The 18,622-nt window shown below is 47.9% G+C and overlaps 1 protein-coding gene across 3 annotated transcripts in view; it reads right to left on the bottom strand.

Annotated features, from left to right (window-relative positions):
• ST8SIA5 (ST8 alpha-N-acetyl-neuraminide alpha-2,8-sialyltransferase 5) overlaps positions 1-18,622 on the bottom strand; it is a 74,636-nt gene that overhangs the window by 10,480 nt on the left and 45,534 nt on the right. For all 3 annotated transcript variants that reach the window (XM_037738983.1, XM_017529697.2, XM_017529696.2), the window contains 3 exons: positions 15,212-15,304; positions 3,924-4,010; positions 385-529 (listed from right to left, as the gene is read on the bottom strand). In XM_037738983.1, coding sequence (XP_037594911.1) covers positions 385-529; positions 3,924-4,010; positions 15,212-15,304 — 325 coding nt within the window. The remainder of the gene's footprint in view (positions 1-384; positions 530-3,923; positions 4,011-15,211; positions 15,305-18,622) is intronic.

Raw genomic sequence — 18,622 nt, 5'->3', positions numbered from 1 at the left:
ACTGTGCTTTCTTGTGCTCACAACCTCTGCACGTGTTTTTGTTCTTGTGCCTACCTCAGATGGGGGACGAATGTGTCGTCATTCGTCTCTCATATCTGCAGGGCATCCTCTGAAAGCAAGGCAATACCCAGAATTTTCTAGCCACTTTCTTGCCAAAAGTCACTCAAATCATAGCCAGTTGGCCTTCATGGTTCTCAGATAGAACTCCCAAAGAAGCCCAGCGGGTGGGCTACTGCACCTCAGACAACTCTTCAACCAGGACCTAGACAACTGAGTCCAGAGGACGGTGAGTGGGTCGTATGAAACCACACGGGCATGCCACGGAGGGCTACGGCTGGGTCAGCTCCCTCGTCTCCCCCAGACCACCCCTGCCCAAAGCAGCACCTTGGGAAACATGCGGAAGATCTCCTGGTTGATGTGGTAGATGCCGCTGGTGTCCACCTCATACTTGAGCTTTGTCCCCAGGGGAGTGTTCTTCTGGGTGGTGAAGAGAAAGGCAGGGGCATTGCAGCATCTGGACAGAGTGGACCTGCCGGGCAGGGAGACAGGCAAGAAAGACCTGACGCAGGGCAGAAAACAGCCTCATAGAGAACGGAGGGGTGGAGCTGAGGCCTCTCCTGCCCACCCATTCCCATGCTCATCCCCACCCTGCATGAAGCTGAAGCCTCTCCTGCCCACCCATTCCCATGCTCACACCCTCCCTGCATGGAGCCGAGGCCTCCTGTAATCTCCCAGAGGCCTCTGGCTCCTGATCTTCAAATGTTATCACTTTAAACATTCACATTTCTGAAAAGGTACCTCTTAAAACCTTGACTCTACCATTCCCATGCTTATCCCCTCCCTGCATGGAACTGAAGCCTCTCCTGCCCACCCATTCCCTCACTCGCCCCTGCCCTGCTCCTCTGCTCCTGGTGTCCCCTCCCTTTTCCACGCCTCTCCCAAGGCCCCGCCTTCTGCCTCTCCTGACCACTCATTCAGGACCCAGGACAGGTTTCTCTCTATGAAGCCCCACCCCACTGCCCCAGTCTGCACTGACGGAACTCCTCCACTGAGCCCGAGTCACAGCCACCAACAGAGAGTGAGGAGGAGCTTTCCGAAGAGCTCCCAGTCAGGCCCAGCATGGAAACTTGGGTTCCTGTCCTGGTGTCAACAGGCCTGGATTCTCCTGTCTACTCTGCCCCCACCAGCTGTGAGGCTACGGGAAGGGGTCTCTCTCCCGGCCCTAGTTTCTTCATGCAGACTTGGCTCTTCTATCTCTAACCCTCTGTAATTTGTGATTCCAGCTTGCCAAAGTCAGGAAAGTTTTATTTATTTATTTATTTATTTATTTATTTATTTATTTATTTATTTGAGACAGGCTATCACTCTGTCGCCCAGGTTCGAGTGCAATGGCGCAATCTCGGCTCACTGCAATCTCTGCCTCCCAGGTTCAAGTGATTCTCCTGCCACAGCCTCCCAAGTAGCTGGGATTACAGGCATGTGTCACCACACCCAGGTAACTTTTTTTTTTTTGGTAGAGTCAGGGTTTCTCCGGGTTGGCCAGGCTGGTCTTGAACTCCTGACCTCAGGTGATCCACTGCCTCAGCCTCTTAGCCTCCCAAAGTGCTAGGATTACAGGTGTGAGCCACCATGCCCGGCCTATAATTTTTTTTTTTTATTTTATCTCTGTAGGGACTTCATTGGGAAGCCCATCTGGCTCCCAGTCACAGAGAGCAGAATTTCCTGTGGAGAGCTGGGTTTCAGAATGTACCTGAGGCTTCCCAGAGAGGAAGCCAGAGGCTGGGCAAGGCAGGGCCATGGGTCAGCATTACAAACAAGCACCTGGGCCTTTTAGCTTTGCTAGTCCAGAAGCTCAGTTTTGTCAGCCCACTGAAGTGCACTCCCATTGAGGGAGACTGACTCATGCTAACCAAGCTCATGACCGGCGGGTATACAAACCGGAATGTCAGCATGCCTATTTGTAGGCAGCAGGGTGGGAGAAGGCCTCAGTCACAGGCTTCCTTTCCTTCGCTGGAATGCTAATGCCTGCCTTCTAGCAGCCACCTGCCACTCCCTCATGGCACCAGGTTCCTGCCAGCCTGAAGGAAGGATCTCATCTTTGTTCCATGAGCTTGAAATAAGAGCAAAGAGAGGCAACTGACCTGCCTTGAAGGTTTGCTCACTTAGAGCATGGCAAGTCCTGATGTCACTGCCTTTTCTCACACCTGAAACTGCTCCACGCCCCTCACCCCCGGAGCTCCACCCCTGCACTGTGCTGTCTGGTCCCTGCCAAAGGCTCCCACACTCATCCCTGTTTTTCTCTTGCCACATTATTTCTCAGTTGCTTCATGTTTCCTGAGATATGTGAGTCTCACGGCTGAGACTTCTATTCTGCCCTGAGCCTGGACAGCAGGCTTTTGCCTCTCACTGACTTGATCTGGGCTGAGTGTTTTGTCGGCCATACTCTCAGTGCGCCAGGTCTCACTTGCCCCCAGGACACCTCTGTGCAGTGTGCATGGCAACGTTTCTCTCTCTCTCTTTTTTTTAGATGAAGTCTCAGTCTGTCACCCAGGCTGGAGTGCAGTGGCACCATCTCAGCTCACCACAACCTCCACCTCCCAGGTTCAAGCGATTCTCCTCAGCCTCAGCCTCCTGAGTAGCTGGAACTACAGGTGTGCACCAAAAATTAACCATGCCAGACTAATTTTTGTAATTTTTAGTAGAAACAGGGTTTCATCATATTGCACAGGCTGGTCTCGAACTCCTGACCTGGTGAACTGCCCGCCTTGGCCTCCCAAAGTTCTAGGAGGCACCACACCCAGCCACACAGTAATGTTTCTAAGGGGCCAATTGGCAGCACAGATTATGGATCTATTCTCTACTCTCCCAGCGCTTTGCTCAAGCTCATGTTCTGCTTTTATAGGAGGTGGGTCTTTGCAAGCTACTGTCAGGCCTTGGCTGGGTTTCTGTAGTCTCTCAGAGGCCTCTGGCACCTGATCTTCAAACGTTATCACTTTAAACATTCACATTTCTGAATATGTGCCTCCTAAAACTACTACTCTGCCTCTAGACTTGGTCTGGAGCTGCAGCAACTTAGAACAAATGATTTATAAAGAAAATACAAAAAACTTAGTCACCTTTGCTTTTCACAAACTCTTGCGCAGGACTCCTTCATGCTCAGAGCTCCTCAGAACATTTAAACTTGGACCTGAGTGTCGAAATCCAGTATAGACACAAACGGCCAGATCACATCAACTCCATAAAATATGGTCTACCTACACTAAAATAATCCCATACGCTCATAAAATTTTAGAGATGGAGAAGACCCTAAAGTTCACAATTAAGCAAAAAGAATTTTTGGACATCTGTTATTTGCTGAGCTCCCACAGGAGAACTTTAACATACAGCTCTTAACCTCTCTGGGACTTTATAATCTGCTCATTTTGGTTGAAGAGCATTTATAAAAGAATCTGCAGCAGGGCTTAAATGTCTCGTGTAGGCTGGAAGAACTCAAGTGCTCTGAGAAGGAGAAGCCACTGGGTCAGAGTGGCTGCCCCAGGACAGGGGAGGTGAGGACCATGAGGCCGAACAGGATGCATAATGCACCTTCACATAGGCCTGCCAAGACAGCTGGCACATGCTTCCATGCTAATAGCCTCCGTGAACTCAGCTGTGGACTGGAGATGACACCACCAACCTTGCAAGGCTGCTGCAAGGACTGAGGGAGAGAAGGTGGAGGACAGCACCTGGCAAGGTGCCCGCCTCAGCCTGCATGTCGAATCAGATCCCCCTGCTCCCACTGCCCAGATTCCTAAGTCCAGTCAGGGCCTGCTCTGGGGAAGATGCCCACTCAGAGCTGGGCCTTGCAGGATGACAGAGACCGGAAGAGGTGGCATTCAGGAGAGCCATACAAGGAGAGGGGAGGACAGACGAATCATAGATACTTGAACTGGTTGGCCTCGGAAATGTTCATCGCCCATTTGCACATCTGGAGGCTCTTCCACCTGTCGAACAGCTCTGACTGCTTCACCCTGGGGAGTGGAGGACAGAAGAGTACATGAGAGGCGCAGGCAGGACATAGTGCAGTCATTCCCAAAAATGCTCCCTCCAGATCTCCCATAGGCCGAGTTGAGTCCTGGGCTGGCCGTTGGCATTGACCGTATATATTTTTTTGAGACAGGGTCTCATTCTGTTGCTTAGGCTGGAATGCAGTGTTGCGATCTCAGCAAAATGCAACCGCTGCCACTGGGGTCCCCATGCCTCAGCCTACCAAGTAGCTGGGACTACAGGTGTGCCACCATACCCAGCTAATTTTTGTTATTTTTTGGTAGTGATCGGGTTTTGCCATGTTGGCCAGGCTGGTTTCGAACTCCTGACCTCAAGGAGTCCTCCCGCCTTAGTCTCCTAAAGTGCTGGAATTACAGGTGTAAGCCACCGTGCCTGGCCGATATTTTCTTATTTTCTATATTTCTGACGCTCCGGCACCTGGCGCCTTGTTAATTCCTAGTTAGCAAACAACTGTCCTGCAAGTGTGTCTTTCCTGTTCAAACCAACCAATCGGAGCCCACACCCTTAACCACCTCCTCATTGGCAGGCCACCATCCCGCCACCTACCGCCCCCCTCACCCTAATCATCCCAGAGTCAGCTATCGGAGGACCTGAGGCAGTCCCTATGCTTCAGGGTCTGCCAGGATTATTGAAACTAGCCAATCCTAAACCTGGCTACCCTGCCTACCCTTCCTTGTCCATTCCTTCCTGCAAAACCTCAATAGTCTCACTCATGCTTTCCCCTCACTCCTACCTCCTGACTGGACCTAGGGCTACCCTGCAGGGCATGCCTCCTGTTTCAAGGGATCTGTGAATATAATGCCTTTCTTCATTATGGTCATTTTCATGTCTGCCTGTCCTACCATACCTGATTAAAACAAATCCCAGAAACATTTTGAAACCTTCTTCCTCACGTGCCCACCCCCAAGGGCCTGCATAGTTCTCTTGGGAATATCTGTCTATAAAGAGAGTCAGACCCCAGTGGAATGCCCGTCAGACACCCACACAGTTCAGCACACAGTAGGGCTCATGAGCAGCGCATGCCCTTCTCTTTCTCCCTTCTCAAGGGTGGATCACAGTTTCCAAATGACAGAAAGGATGAGATGAGAAACCTGAGACTTCCCCATGTCCCTGAACAGCCCTCGGCTAGCCTTTACGCTAGTTGGCATTTAAACATCTCAGCATCATGGCATTCAAAAGCACTTTCAGGAAAGGAAACATCTAAACCACACAGCATTCTCCCTTTGACTAAAACCTATAAAAAGAACTCATTTTTAATTTACACATTTACGTTTACTTATTTATAATTATGCATACTTATAATGATTTTCGTGCTATATCCCCAGCTTTTAGAATAGTGCTTAGCAAAATATAGATACTTGATAAATATTTATTGAGTGAATGAATTAACCCAATCAAAAATAAATTCCCGCAAACACTAACTGACCAATATGAGATCCTCACACACATCAACCTCTAATAGTCGCTCACCCTTCTCATTGGTTTCTCTCCTCTTTCAGCAGTGCCTGCCCTCAGAGCCACGTCCGCATTCCCAAGCCCTCTCTGCCACAGATCCGCCTCAGCATCTCTGTTACCTATCCCTATCTTTGGTTATTTCTTCCCCACTTCAGTCAAGAAATTGTTTCTCACATCCTGCCCAATTCCTTCCTGCTTTCACTTACACTTGATTTTGCAGGTTATTCTCCTATTCTACAGAAATGTCCAGAATTCTCTACGGTCTCAGCCTTTGGAAGTTCCAGTGAGGCCCTGGCCTGGTGAAAGCCATGAGATCCAGAAAGATCCAGAGGCTCCCCAAGCCAGGCCAGCACCCCCTCCATAAGAAAGGGATCACAAGACACATTATACAGTTGAGTGAGCCCCTCCTGATGAGCTCTAGATCTTCGGCAAAGAATCATGCACTATTTTTTAAAGAGGGATTCTATGGTCAAATATAGTTGGGGAAAGCTGAGTCAAATAAAGTTAAATGCTTTTCTTTACTGCAAGACTTTTCAGATCCCTTCATATGTTCTCATATATTGTGAATTTCCAAGAAAAGTATTGGATCACGGGACCCTTCTTCCACTGAGTAGTTCGAAAGATTGTAATTCTACAGTAACACTGGGAAATGCAGACAGATCATACACTCCTTAAAGGCAGCACCATGGTTTCTCTCTCTTGAGCATGCACAGTACCTACTTCAGGGCCAGGCATTCTGTAGCTGTCTGGGGTCACCTGGCTGTGGACCACTAAAAAGCTAACTAGTCTTGGGCACTGGTGCAGAGAGGAGCCCTTGAAAGGAAGCTATCCTAGCTTGATAATGAATGGGAAAGTGAGCTGAGTGTTACCAAGAAACTACTATCACTATGGCTCTTACCCTGGGGTCCACTGAAGGGCTAAAGGAAGTGCCTGTACCCCGAGTTACAGGCAAAACCCATGTCTATCCACCCACATGCATATCTTTGGGAAGAATCTAAAGCTTTCATCAGGTTCCTACAGGGGTCCATGCTTTCAAAAGAAGGAAACACCTACTTAAAAAACCCTTTTAGGCCAGGTGTGATGGCTCATGCCTGTAATCCCAACACTATGGGAGGCTGAGGCAGGCAGATCACTTGAGATCAGGAGTTTAAGACCAGCCTGACCAACATGGTGAAACTCCATCTCTACTAAAAATACAAAAATTAGCTGGGCATGGTGGCACATGCCTGTAATCCCAGCTATTTGGGAGGCTGAGGCAGGAGAATCACTTGAACCTGGGAGGCAAAGTTTGCAGTGAGCCGAGATCACACCATTGCACTCCAGCCTGGGCGACAGAGCAAGACTCCGTCTCAAAACAAAACCAAAAAAAACCAAAACGCTTTTTCTGAAAAGAGTTAATTTTGCAGAGCTGTGTCCCTGAGTTTAATTAGAGGTGGTAACAGTTGTCCCCAAACAGGGCAAGCCTCCCTGTTCTTTCCTACAGGAAGGATACATGGCTGGTGAGGGATGAGTGACTGCAGGAAAATTCATGGAAGATAGTGACTAAATACATGGATTTTGGAACCAGCGGGTCTTGGGCTAAGACCCAGGTCAGATACCTCCTACCTATGAGACCTCAGGCAGGTTATTTAACCTCTCTAAGCCTCAGTTTTCTCATCTATAAAATGGGTATAATAGTCTCTTGCCCTCCCAGATGTGTTAAAATAATTAAACAGGATGATGTGATAAAAGACTAGGCATGGCACCCGACACACAGAAAGCATCCAGTACATGTAAGTTTTTATTGTTAAACTGAACAGTCTTGACTTTGCTCACTCACAGCCCCCTGTACTTTCCACTTTTGTAAAACCCATGACCTATCATGACTCCTGATCTCCCCCACTAGAGAGTAAACACCATGGGGGCAGGGGCTCATGCCTGAGCTCATCACTGTAACTCCATTGCTAAGGCACATAGCAGATAAATGGGAAATATTTGTTGAGTATACCAATAAATTAATTAATTAACTGAAACATCTGGGTTCAAATCAAGTCTCACTATTTGTTGAGTATCTCCATTGGCAGGAACTAGAAATACAGTAGTGAACAAAACAACCCCTTGCTCCCGTGAAGCTTATACATCAGTTGGGGAGGAAAATGGAAAACAAAGGTACAATGCCTTGTGAGAAAGTGGTAAGTGCCAGGAAGGAAAGTAAAGCAGGATGAAGGGGCGGGGAAGTGACTCTTTCAGATTGAGTGATCAGGGAAGGCTTTCCTGAGGAGGAGAACCTTGCACAGAAACCTGAAATGACACAAAAGTGAGCTGTGCAAATATCTGGGAAAACTGTATTCCAGGCAGAGAGAAGAGTCAGTGCAAAGGCCCTGGGGCAGGAACCAGCCTGGCAGCCTTCAAGTACCAGAAGAAGCCCTCCTCCCATCCTGGCTGACAGAAGGCAAACCTTCCTTCCAGGATTCCCAAACCTCACCTCTCAGGAGCTCACAGGGTATGGGGGAGAGGTGCCATCATACAGCAACACCCTGCCCCTCCCCACTCCTTGCAACCCACAGGCCCCTAGAGCAGCTCCCTATATGGGCACTGCTTCAAATGCCTCCCAGAAACACAGCCCTGGCAATACTCCCAGTGGAGTCCCAAGCTCTACTGTTACCAGCGTCTGGGTCCTAATCTCTCTGCCTCCAATGCCTTCATTGCACCTTGGATCAAGGACAGAGCCTGGACACCCAGCCTCAAATCCTGGCTCCATCCCAATATTGCAATATAACCCCAGGCAAGTCATTTAATCTCTCTGAGACTCAGCTGCTTTATCTGTAAGATGGATATAACAGCTGTTGCCCTTCCGATCTCAAAGGTTGTCAGAGAGCTCAAATGGAATAATATGTGTAAAAAGATTTTACAAATTGCTTTACAAATGCAGAGATCATCTTTGCTTTAAAGGTGAAGGGTTGACCCCAGGCACTTCTCTCCTTTCTCCCAAGACACCACTAACATTCCAGAAGAGGACTAAAAAAGGTACAAGCCCGTAGATGAATATACTGACAGGGAAGGGCATCTCAGTGGACGAGAAATTTCAACAAGTATATGGAAGCATGATGGACTGGCACAAGGACAGGATGGCACAGCCCAAAGTACCTAGAGCCAATCTGCTTCTGGAAACTTCTAAGAGATGGGTGGAGGACAGGGATGGAGCATGGCCCTAAAAATGAGAATCAGTTGTGAGTCCATAAGCAGAACCATCAAGCCTACCCTCCTTCCGCCTCACCAAACAGCATGGCAGCCAAATGCTTAATGTCCAACAGAAGGGGAGCAGGGATGAAATCAGACTATGAGTTCCTCTGTTAAAAAGAAGGTATCATTTCTGGTTAAAATAGCTGGCTGTTCTAGCAGCAAAAGGGCCAACAGCATCATGAACAACTTCAGACACAGGGCTCCTATCCGTTTTCACTTGTTTCAAGGTTAAATATGGATAGATAGCCAAGGGTCACCTGGTCAACTTGAAGTGAGACCAAGATAATCCATCAGAGAAAATGACCACAAAGACAACTATTGGAGGAACAAAACGGAACTTGAAAATATTCTACTTAGTGTTCAAAGAAAGGGGGAGGGGCTCCAAAGTGCTGGAAGATGAAGTCAAGGGACTTTACCCAGTGTGTGAAAGCAAAAAGAGAAAAAAAAAAGATAAAATTAAAAAATATGACCAGCCTGAGCAATGTAGCAAAATCCCATCTCTACAAAAAAATGTTTGAAAAACATTAGCCAGGTGTGGTTGTATGTGCCTATAGTCCCAGCTACTCAGGAGGCTGAGGCGGGAGGATTCCTTGATGCCAGGAGTAGAAGGCTACAGTGAGCTATGATCACGCCACTGCACTCCAGCCTGGTTGACAGAGCAACACCTTGTCTCATCAACAATGGAAAGATATGAGTGCTAGAGGTACAATCCAGAAGTATAGATTCTTAGAGAGAAGAAGTAGAGAAAGATAGAGAGGAAGAAATATAAAAAGATTTGAGAGAAAGTTGAAGAGCCTGGACACAAACTCCAAATGAAAAGGTTCCACTGGGTGCGTCTGTCCTAAGGCATACCTTTGAGACATTTCAGAACTGACATGATCTATAAAGATTCCAGAGGAAAAAAAACCCAGATACTTCCAAAGAAACAACCATTCTCATACTTCTCATGTCTCCCTGGATGTTAAAAGATGGTAGAGAAGGTCTTCAACATCCTAAGGGAAAATGATTTTCACCTAAAATACCAACCCACCAGACCAATAATCAAACCAACAATCCCACAACCCACCACACAAACAATCAAACCAACAAACCCACCACACCAGCAAGCAAACCAACAATCCCACAACCCACCATTTGAACAGACAAAACAACAACTCAACAACCCATCACATCAACAATCAAAACAACTCAACAACCCACCACATCAACAATCAAAACAACTCAACAACCCACCACAGCAACAACCAAAAAAACAACCCAACAATCCACCACAGCAATAAAACCAACAACCCAACAACCCACCACACCAACAGTCAAACCAATGATCCAACAACCCACCACACCAACAATCAAACAACAATCCAACAACCCACCACACCAACAATCAAAACAACAGCCCAACAACCCACCACCCCATCAATCAAACCAATGATCCAACAACTCACCAAACCAACAACCCAACCCACCACACCAACAATCAAACAACAATTCAACAACCCACCACACCAACCATCAAGTAAAAGGAAAGAATCCAGTCATTTAGACACAAAAGAACTCAAAACCTTACCTCCCACCCATCATTTCTTGGTATTTACTTGAGAATGGGTGGAAGTAAAAGGAAAGAATAAACATGAAAGAAAAGAACTATAGGTTATAAGCAAAGGTGAATCCAACCTAAGAAGGCAGAGAAGGAAAAGCCCCAGAACAGCAGCCACATGACCCAGCAAGAAGGCAGCCAGGCTGGAGCAAGACGATGAAGAGAAACCCTAAAGAGAATGCCTGATGGATGGAGAGGCAGGGGAAAGACAGAGCTATAATAGAGGAAATGAGGGGAGAAAGATGGCTAGAGGCTCCGTAAAAAGAAAATAACATGTACAAGAAAGTTAATGGAAAGCTGGTGCCTCCCTGGCCTTCAGTGACCAATATCTACATCAACCCAGTAATGCAAAACACTATTTGCTGTTCTTCAAATTTTAGAGTCAACCTCTAGAAAAAGCCTCAGAAGCGGTTTGGTATGGTTACAAGTAGAATGCAAATGTTATCAGCCTTGACACTTTACAAGTCAACCCATGGATGACTGAAGCCATAGGCTGGAGGGGGAACTGCAGAGTAGGAGTAATTTTAATATGCCTATCTTACACAGTGGAGGATCAAGAGATACTGTTGATATTTGGTAGAACAAGAAATAGATTACTTAGGTAATCTATAGACAGGACTAAAAATAGTAATACCCCTCAACCGGGGAAATGTGGCAGGGAGCTGGGCACTAATTGTAATGAAATGAGAGTGATTCTCTCCTTACTCTTCTTGCTCCCTCTTTTCTTCCATGGCGTCCTATTTGCACGCAGGTCTCACCGACTCCCTCCATCCACTCATTGACTTAACACATGAGTAGTGAGCTGGCTCAGGGCCAGACTCAGAGATGTCTAAGCCTGGCCCTCCAGGAAACCCCACCTGGCAAAGGACACAGACTTGTGAACACTGCAGTGGCACAAAAAGGGCTCCCAGTCCAGAGAGTGGGCATTTGCCCAGCTGGCCTTGGCTCCCAGCTTCTTTCTTGGTCTCAGTACTGGGCTCAGCACAGAGCTCCCACTGGCAGAAAAATGGGGAAGGGTGGCGGGAGAGGCAGGTCTCGGGAATTCTCAAGCACGACCCCCGTCTGGGTGTGAGCACAGGCAGCAACTGAAGATTCTTATTTTAAAATAAAGGGGCTCTAGGGGATAGGTGTAAGTAATTTTAACAAGAATTACTGACAATGCATTTTCATAACCAATCATCATGGAGTCGTTCTTCATGTATCTGACACTGTCAGGGAGTGAGGCATTTTCCATGTGGGGATTTTCTGGCTGACTGGTTTTACCACTGATTTCAGCAATTGTGGATCAGAATCGTTCCCAGATGAATCATACACTTCCCTGTCTCCTCAAACAAAACACCAGCTGACATTCTGTGGGCCTGAAGGGACAGTGCGCATCCATCAGCCCCTCCATTCGCGGACGGGCTTTAACCTTCTCCCAAGGACTCAGGGTCGTACCGTACCCTCTGTGAGGCCTCCTCATGGCACTGGGCTGGAGCACAGTGAAGCCTGCAGGTTCAGAGGCCGGCCTCTGTTGCTCTCCAATTTCAGCCCTGGAGGACCTGCTGACCCTCCGCCTGGGGACTCAGGAAAGGAGGCACACACACTCATGCCCCATGAAAAGTCCAGCCTGTCCTTCTCTCTCAGACTCCCAGGGCTTGGGGCCACAGAGAGGCAACTGCTGTGGAAGAGGCAGGGCATGCAAAGCCCAGCTCAGCCAGGGACCCCGGCTAGGATGGCTCTTCCCCACGGAAGCCCAGCCCTTGGGGACGGAGAGGGTGCCCTGAGGCAGAGATGGGAACCAAAGCCAAATCTGGAGAGGCCCAAATGCCACCCATGGGAGTCCATGACAGGGACAAGGGGTGGCAAGTGGAGCCCACAGAAGGTGATTATCTCTCGTGTTTCTCTCTAGAGAGTGCAGAGACCATGGGCTAGTTCAGTCAGACGATGGGGACATATGAGGTTGTCCATCACACTGCACAGTGTTTGTTAATAGAACCATATTTGGAGATAAGGTCTTATTTTTTTTTGAGATGGAGTCTCGCTTTGTCACCCAGGCCGGAGTGCCATGGCGTGATCTCAGCTCACTGCAACCTCCACCTCCCAGGTTCAAGCGATTCTCCTGCCTCAGCCTCCCGAGTAGCTGGGATTACAGGTGGCGCCACCATTCCCGGCTAATTTTTGTATTTTTAGTAGAGACAGGGTTTCACCATGTTGTCCAGGCTGGTCTCAAACTCCTGACCTCAGGTGATCCACCCACCTCAGCCTCCCAAAGTGATGGGATTACCAGTATGAGCCACCGTGGGGCTAGGGCCTTTAAAGAGGCAATGAAGTTAAAATGAGGCCATTAGAGTAAGTCCAGATCCAATATGACTGATGTCCTTACAAAGAGAGATTACGGCACAGGCAAGACACAGACCAGGGCAACCATATGGGGACATAGTGAGAAAGCCATTGGCAAACCAAGGAGAGAGGCTCAGAAGAAGCTGAGTCTGCGGTGTCTCCATCTCAGACCCCTGGAGAGAGGCTCAGAAGAAGCCAACCCTGCAGTGTCTCCATCTCAGACCCCTGGCCTCCAGAACCATGGAAGAGGTAAGTTGTGTGTACCTTGTTGCCGCACACTGATACAGAGCCTAACACCAACAGACAGAAAATACATGCGTAGAGGGATGGGAAGCTCCCTAGAAGGATGACCCATTCATAGGATTTATCAAATCTTCCTGTCCAGGCCTTGAAGCAACCATGAAAAAGCTATACATTATATAATTTAAAGAAATTAGTCATTTACCCTCTGAAATCTCAAAGGTTTGCTCTCAACACAGTGCTCTGGATTTGCACAGTAAAACATCAAAGGGCCTGAAAGCTTTGAATTCTGAGAAGACAGATTCTCAGCCACCAGCTTAGGAACTTGGCTCCCACAGCCATCTCTGCCACTAAATCAAAACTCCTTGGCGGCATGTTTAAAATACCAACCAGCTCACACACCCCAAGGCCCTGCTTAATACCTTTCCCATGGCTCCCCTGGCCCTTGGATAAAGGTAAAACCCAAACCTGGGTCTGTACCATGAGGCCCCACACCATCTGGCCCTACCTGACGCTCTAGCAATGCAGCTTCCGTCTCTTCCCCTCGTGCCAGCATTCAAGCTGCCCCGATCCTTCAACGCCCAGGACACAGCCGGCTCCCTCCTGGCACAGGGCCTTTGTACAAACTGTTCCCTCCACCTGGAGTCCTCCTGGCCTAGTTAACTCCTGTCACCCTTCAGACTGGAGCTCCAGTGTCCCTGTCTCAGGGAAGCATTGCCTGCAACCTCCTCCCAGCCCCAGCCTGGGTCAAGTTCCCTGTCACCCCCACCCCGACTCCTTAGGGTAGCTAGTTATTCATGTCTGTCCCCCCACTCCCCCATGGCTGTGAGCTCCACAAGGGCGGGCACCACAGTGGTACGTGCTCAGCCCAGGGCTCAGTGAAACTGATGGGCGGTGTCTGTCTCCCACGGTCTCTAGTGAGGGTACAAAGACCATGGGGTACTACAGGGGCCATAAACAGAACAGCTAATCCCAGCTGCATGCTGGTCTCTCGGAGCTTTCCAGGAACCGCTAAGCTATGGAGTCTGTGCATGACAGCCCAGAAAAGCTGCTGCTGCTAGTCCCAAAAAGGAAAGGAAGGAAGGAAAGAGAAGGATGGGTGCTGATACTTATTGAACACCTATGATGTGCGCTACTGAGCATGCAGGCTGCCGGGCTGTCTACTTTCAACATGCCTTATTTCTGCTAGTCTACAGCAACCCTTAAAGGATAAGTAACAATGTCCTCATTTTCATAAGTAAGGAAAGGCTTAGAGACGTTAAGTTATTTGCAGAAAGATTCAGATCTGCTAAGGCCCAGAGTCAGCTTTGGCTCTCGGATCTGCCCACCCCAAGGCCCATGCCCTTCCCCTGAGGCACACTAGCTGGACTCACGTCAGATGGGTAAAGGAATGATGGTCCCTGCCTGCAGGCCAGGCGCAGATGCCCCTGGGGTTATGTCAGGGGGCCCATGAGTCCATCTGAACACCCAACATTGCCTGCCTCTGAATAAACTATATTTTCCACATCTAGACATAACTATTTCCAAATAAATATAGATTCTGACATGACTAATATAGTACAAATTCCTCTATATTAGTTTGCTGAATTCATGGCAGTTCTGCGAAGAGTGGAAAACCCAGGTGGGCACATGTATGCTAAAATGTTCAGCATTTAATGTGTTTTCCCTCCTGTTGGTTGAAAAGAGCCATAGGTGATGCAGTGTTAAGTGGAGACAGGGGAGCATAGCTCTTTTACCATTTATGTAAAAAAAAAAATTTTAATCTCCATACACGGATGCTTGTTTATGCATTGACGCTCTCTGCAAGGACACGCAAAGACACATCGTCACCTCTGGGAAGAACTTGGTGGTTCTTCATTGAATAATCATCTGAACTGCACAAATTTTGTGTCATTTAAATAATTTAAAATCAAAACTTTTCATAAAATTAAAATCGTCAAAGGTGACAGCAAGAGGACAATCCTTAACCCTGCAGTACAACGTGCTGAATTTCAGGTAAGACGGCCCGGTGCCCTCTTCAATTTCTACACAAGAGGAGCCAGCGATGATAATCTAAGAGACCGGTAATTGAGGAAGGGACTTTAACACCCAAGTCACCAGGGGTGACCTTGCAAACTTGGCCTTTTGTCATAAAACAGGCACAATCATCGCTGTGTTCCAGCCTCCAGGGCTTTCCAAATGCCAGTGGCTCTGGGAAGGAGACCTAATTTTCACTCTGTAGGAACCTACCACATGTTTCCTGTTTCCTTCTCCCCTTGCCTTCCCATCCCACCCCCACATGCACCCTGCACCCACCACCCAGCTCCGGCCACAAACAGCCACACTCACATGGACAGAACCTTCACTTCCAGTATTTCGTGCCTCAGCTCCAGGCATCTTGTGGAGTTATATTCAAAAGGCCCCTCGTAAAATTCAAAGTACCTGGGGACCAAAAGAGACGGGTTAAACAGAGAAGCAGGTCAGGATATCCAGGGCCTGCAGGGGCTCTCGTCCCAGGGGTAGAGCGCCTGTCCCAGTGAAATAAATAAAGCAAACCAGCCCCACCCTGGCAGATGACCCATTAGGGGCTTCAGGCAGACCATGGGGCCCTCTGGCTTAATCGCTGGGTGGTCAATTACTCTCAGCACCCAACTCCCCTGGGAGTGTAGGCATTTACAGAAGCATAAACTGATTTCAGCAAACAGGGAAATTCAGAAGCAGGTTTGGTTCCAAGTTTGTGGCTGGGAAGGAGAGGGGGGAGGAGGGATGCTCTGTGTACTGTGATCAGAGAAAGCAGAGACCAGAGCCATTCAGGCACAGCACTGGGAGTCTGGCAGTGAGCCTTCAGGCCTCCAGCTTGCCCTTCCCTTCCCTGCCCCTTTCCCACTTGATCCTCGTGTTCACACTGTGACACAGCTGAGACCGATGTGCCTTTCTCCCAATTTGGCAGCTGAGAATACTGAGGCTAACCAGACAGGGCTCTGGGTCATACTGTCCATGTAGGTCAGGGCCAGGGCTTGGTCTAAGTCTACCTGCAGAAGAGACCAAGCCCCTTCCAGCACCGGCTGGCTCCAGGTATGTCATAGCCACCTCAGGGTCCCTCTGCCAGCTTCATGCAGAATATCAATGACAATTTCAGCCAAAACTTACTAAGCCCTTACCATACGCTAAGCGCCAGGCCAACTATTTGATGTGGATAAATGCATTCACTTTTAATCTTTCTAATCGGCCTATGAGGAGAGTGATCATCACAAGCATCCTGAACAGGCTCTAGGAATTAACTACGGTGCCCAGACCCCTAGAGCTGGAAGGTGGCAGAACCAAGATGGGAACCTGCATGCTGATTCAGGGCTACCCTTTCTGCCACTTGGCTATAAGCATGGCTGGTGTCCCCTGGAAAGGGCCCTCTGGCCTCCTGTGGCAGAGAGGTGAGCCCTCTCCTCACGGCTCCTCTCTTCCTGGCGGTTGTTCAAAAGCTGGGGTGGATGGACCTAGGAAGGTTGGATCCCAAGACAGCCTTAATATCATGAATCCAGAAGCCTGCAGGGCCAAACCACTGTACATATGGAATCAGTGGACTTGCGACAGGCAGTCTGCAGAATCAGAGGTGAGAGGGGATCCCCAGGGCCAAGGATTGGAAATCAGGCATCACTCAAGCATTTCCCAGAAACCGCTACACACAGCAGTGGTCATTTCCCACATACTGTTACACACTGGACAAACTTATGTATGTGCTGCTTCAGAAATCCTGAAACATTGTACCCAATATATTGGCTTCTTTTAAAAATATTGGTATTGTTATTATTGTATTTGTATTATCATTTTGTCATTAAAATAATACTGTAATACTTTAAAAGTTATGTTTTTAAATATTTGTCCTTAATTTTAATATGATTTAATAGTTTTCAGTACTATAATTATGTATTTAAATAATTTTATGTAATATTTTAAGATATTAAAATATTTTCCACAACAAATTGGTCCCTATTTACAAAATAAATTGGCTCCTTGTTCTCCTGTCATAAGAGAATTTAGACCAAGTTAATAAGAACTAGGTATTGAAGATCCCCAAAATATCAAACACCTTTGTGTCTTAACAACTCCTTTTCTGTCTTTCTCATCTGGCAAACTCAAATGGATTCTTCAGTACGCAGCTTGAGTAACCACACTGCTGGGAAGCCTCCTCTGACCCTGACCCTGGGCTTTCCCTGCTCACTGTCTCTTAATTAGAGCAAATAACATTGTATTAGGTTGGTGCAAAAGCAATTGCGGTTTTTGCCATTTTTTTAATGGCAAAAACCGCAATTGCTTTTGCACCACATAATAGCACAATTGTGTGTTCATGTAATTGCGCTCCTTTCCAAACCACAAGCATCTCAAACACGGAGACTGTGTCTTGGTTATCTCTACGTCTTCTGTACTACAGAGGCAGGAAAGCTAAAAATGACATTTCCCAGACTCCTTTGCAGGTAGGGTTCTGGATACAATTTAGGCTCAGCCGGTTAGAAGCATTTGTCTGAGACGGATTCAGACCTGATATAGGAGAAGAACGGCAAGGCTCAAGGCATGGTTTTGCTGGTGCAGAATGTGGCAGAGGTGGCGTGGCTCTCGGAAACCGCAGTAGTGGTAACACCTTCAAGATTATATCAGAGGCTGCAGCTTTCACGGCGGCCCCATTTCACTGCAGTTTGGGGAGGAATTCCTGGGAGTTCAGCCATTTCTTCAGCTTTCCCTGTGAATCTGAACTAGCTGTGCCCTTAATAAATCCTTTTCTGCTTTAACCAGCTAATGTAGATTCTGTTATCTGCAAATAAGAACAAGGGGTCAGCCTAGGGCTGCGAAGCGAGCCCGTGACCTTGGCTCTAACTCACCGGATTTTCCAGTCACACACCAGTGAGCTCTGGTATCACAAAGATCATTGTTTGCAACCTGAGCCAGGGTCAGCTAAGCCCTTTGGAATCCACTGAGTCAGGTAAAGCCATGGTCCTAGGTTGCTGCTAAGAAAAAGTCCAGATTCAAATGATGCAGAAAATCATTAGATGGAGACTTATCCTGGAGCTCTTGGGGAGCTGGAGACTTGCAGACACGTCTCGGGTGTGGCTACAAACCAGCTGTGCGACTTTGGGTAAAATGCTTCCCCTCTCTGCTTCTCTTTTTTCTCCTCTTTAAAACAATTTGTTTGAACTAGGATAGCATCTGCTCTTCAATCTGCTGCCCCTCCATTTCCTCCACAAAGCCATTCCTGCCTTACCTCCTCCTTAGATCCTCTTTCTCCTGTATCATCAACGTCACTCATATACTCAACTAGGCAGTGTCATGATTCCATGTTGCTATTCACTCGGGGTGGCTAGCAAAATATTAAAGGTATTGATTATGAGGAAAAGCTATAGAATGACCTTGTGCCATAGGTTTGGTGACTCTTAGGTAGAGAGGCTTTCAGAATTGGGTTCACATCCCTCCACCCCTCATTAGCTTCTATATGGTCTGAATGTTTGTGTCTCCTGCACAATTCATATGTTGCAATCCTAACCTGCAAGGTAATGGTATTAGGAGGGGGGCCTTTGGAAGGTACTGCAGACAGAGCCCTCACGAATGGGATTAGCGCTTCACAGCCTCCAGAACTGTGAGCAATACATTTCTGTTGATTATAAGCTAAGTCACCCAGTCTACGGTATTCTGCTTCAGCAGCCTGAATGGACTAAGACAGCCACATTAGGCCTGGCACTTTTCTGTGCCTTTATTTTCTCATCAGCAAATCAG

Source organism: Cebus imitator, unplaced genomic scaffold (assembly GCF_001604975.1).
Source record: "Cebus imitator isolate Cc_AM_T3 unplaced genomic scaffold, Cebus_imitator-1.0 Scaffold60, whole genome shotgun sequence".
In the NCBI taxonomy this organism is placed as follows: domain Eukaryota; kingdom Metazoa; phylum Chordata; class Mammalia; order Primates; family Cebidae; genus Cebus; species Cebus imitator.
This window is presented reverse-complemented; position numbering and strand designations above follow the sequence as displayed.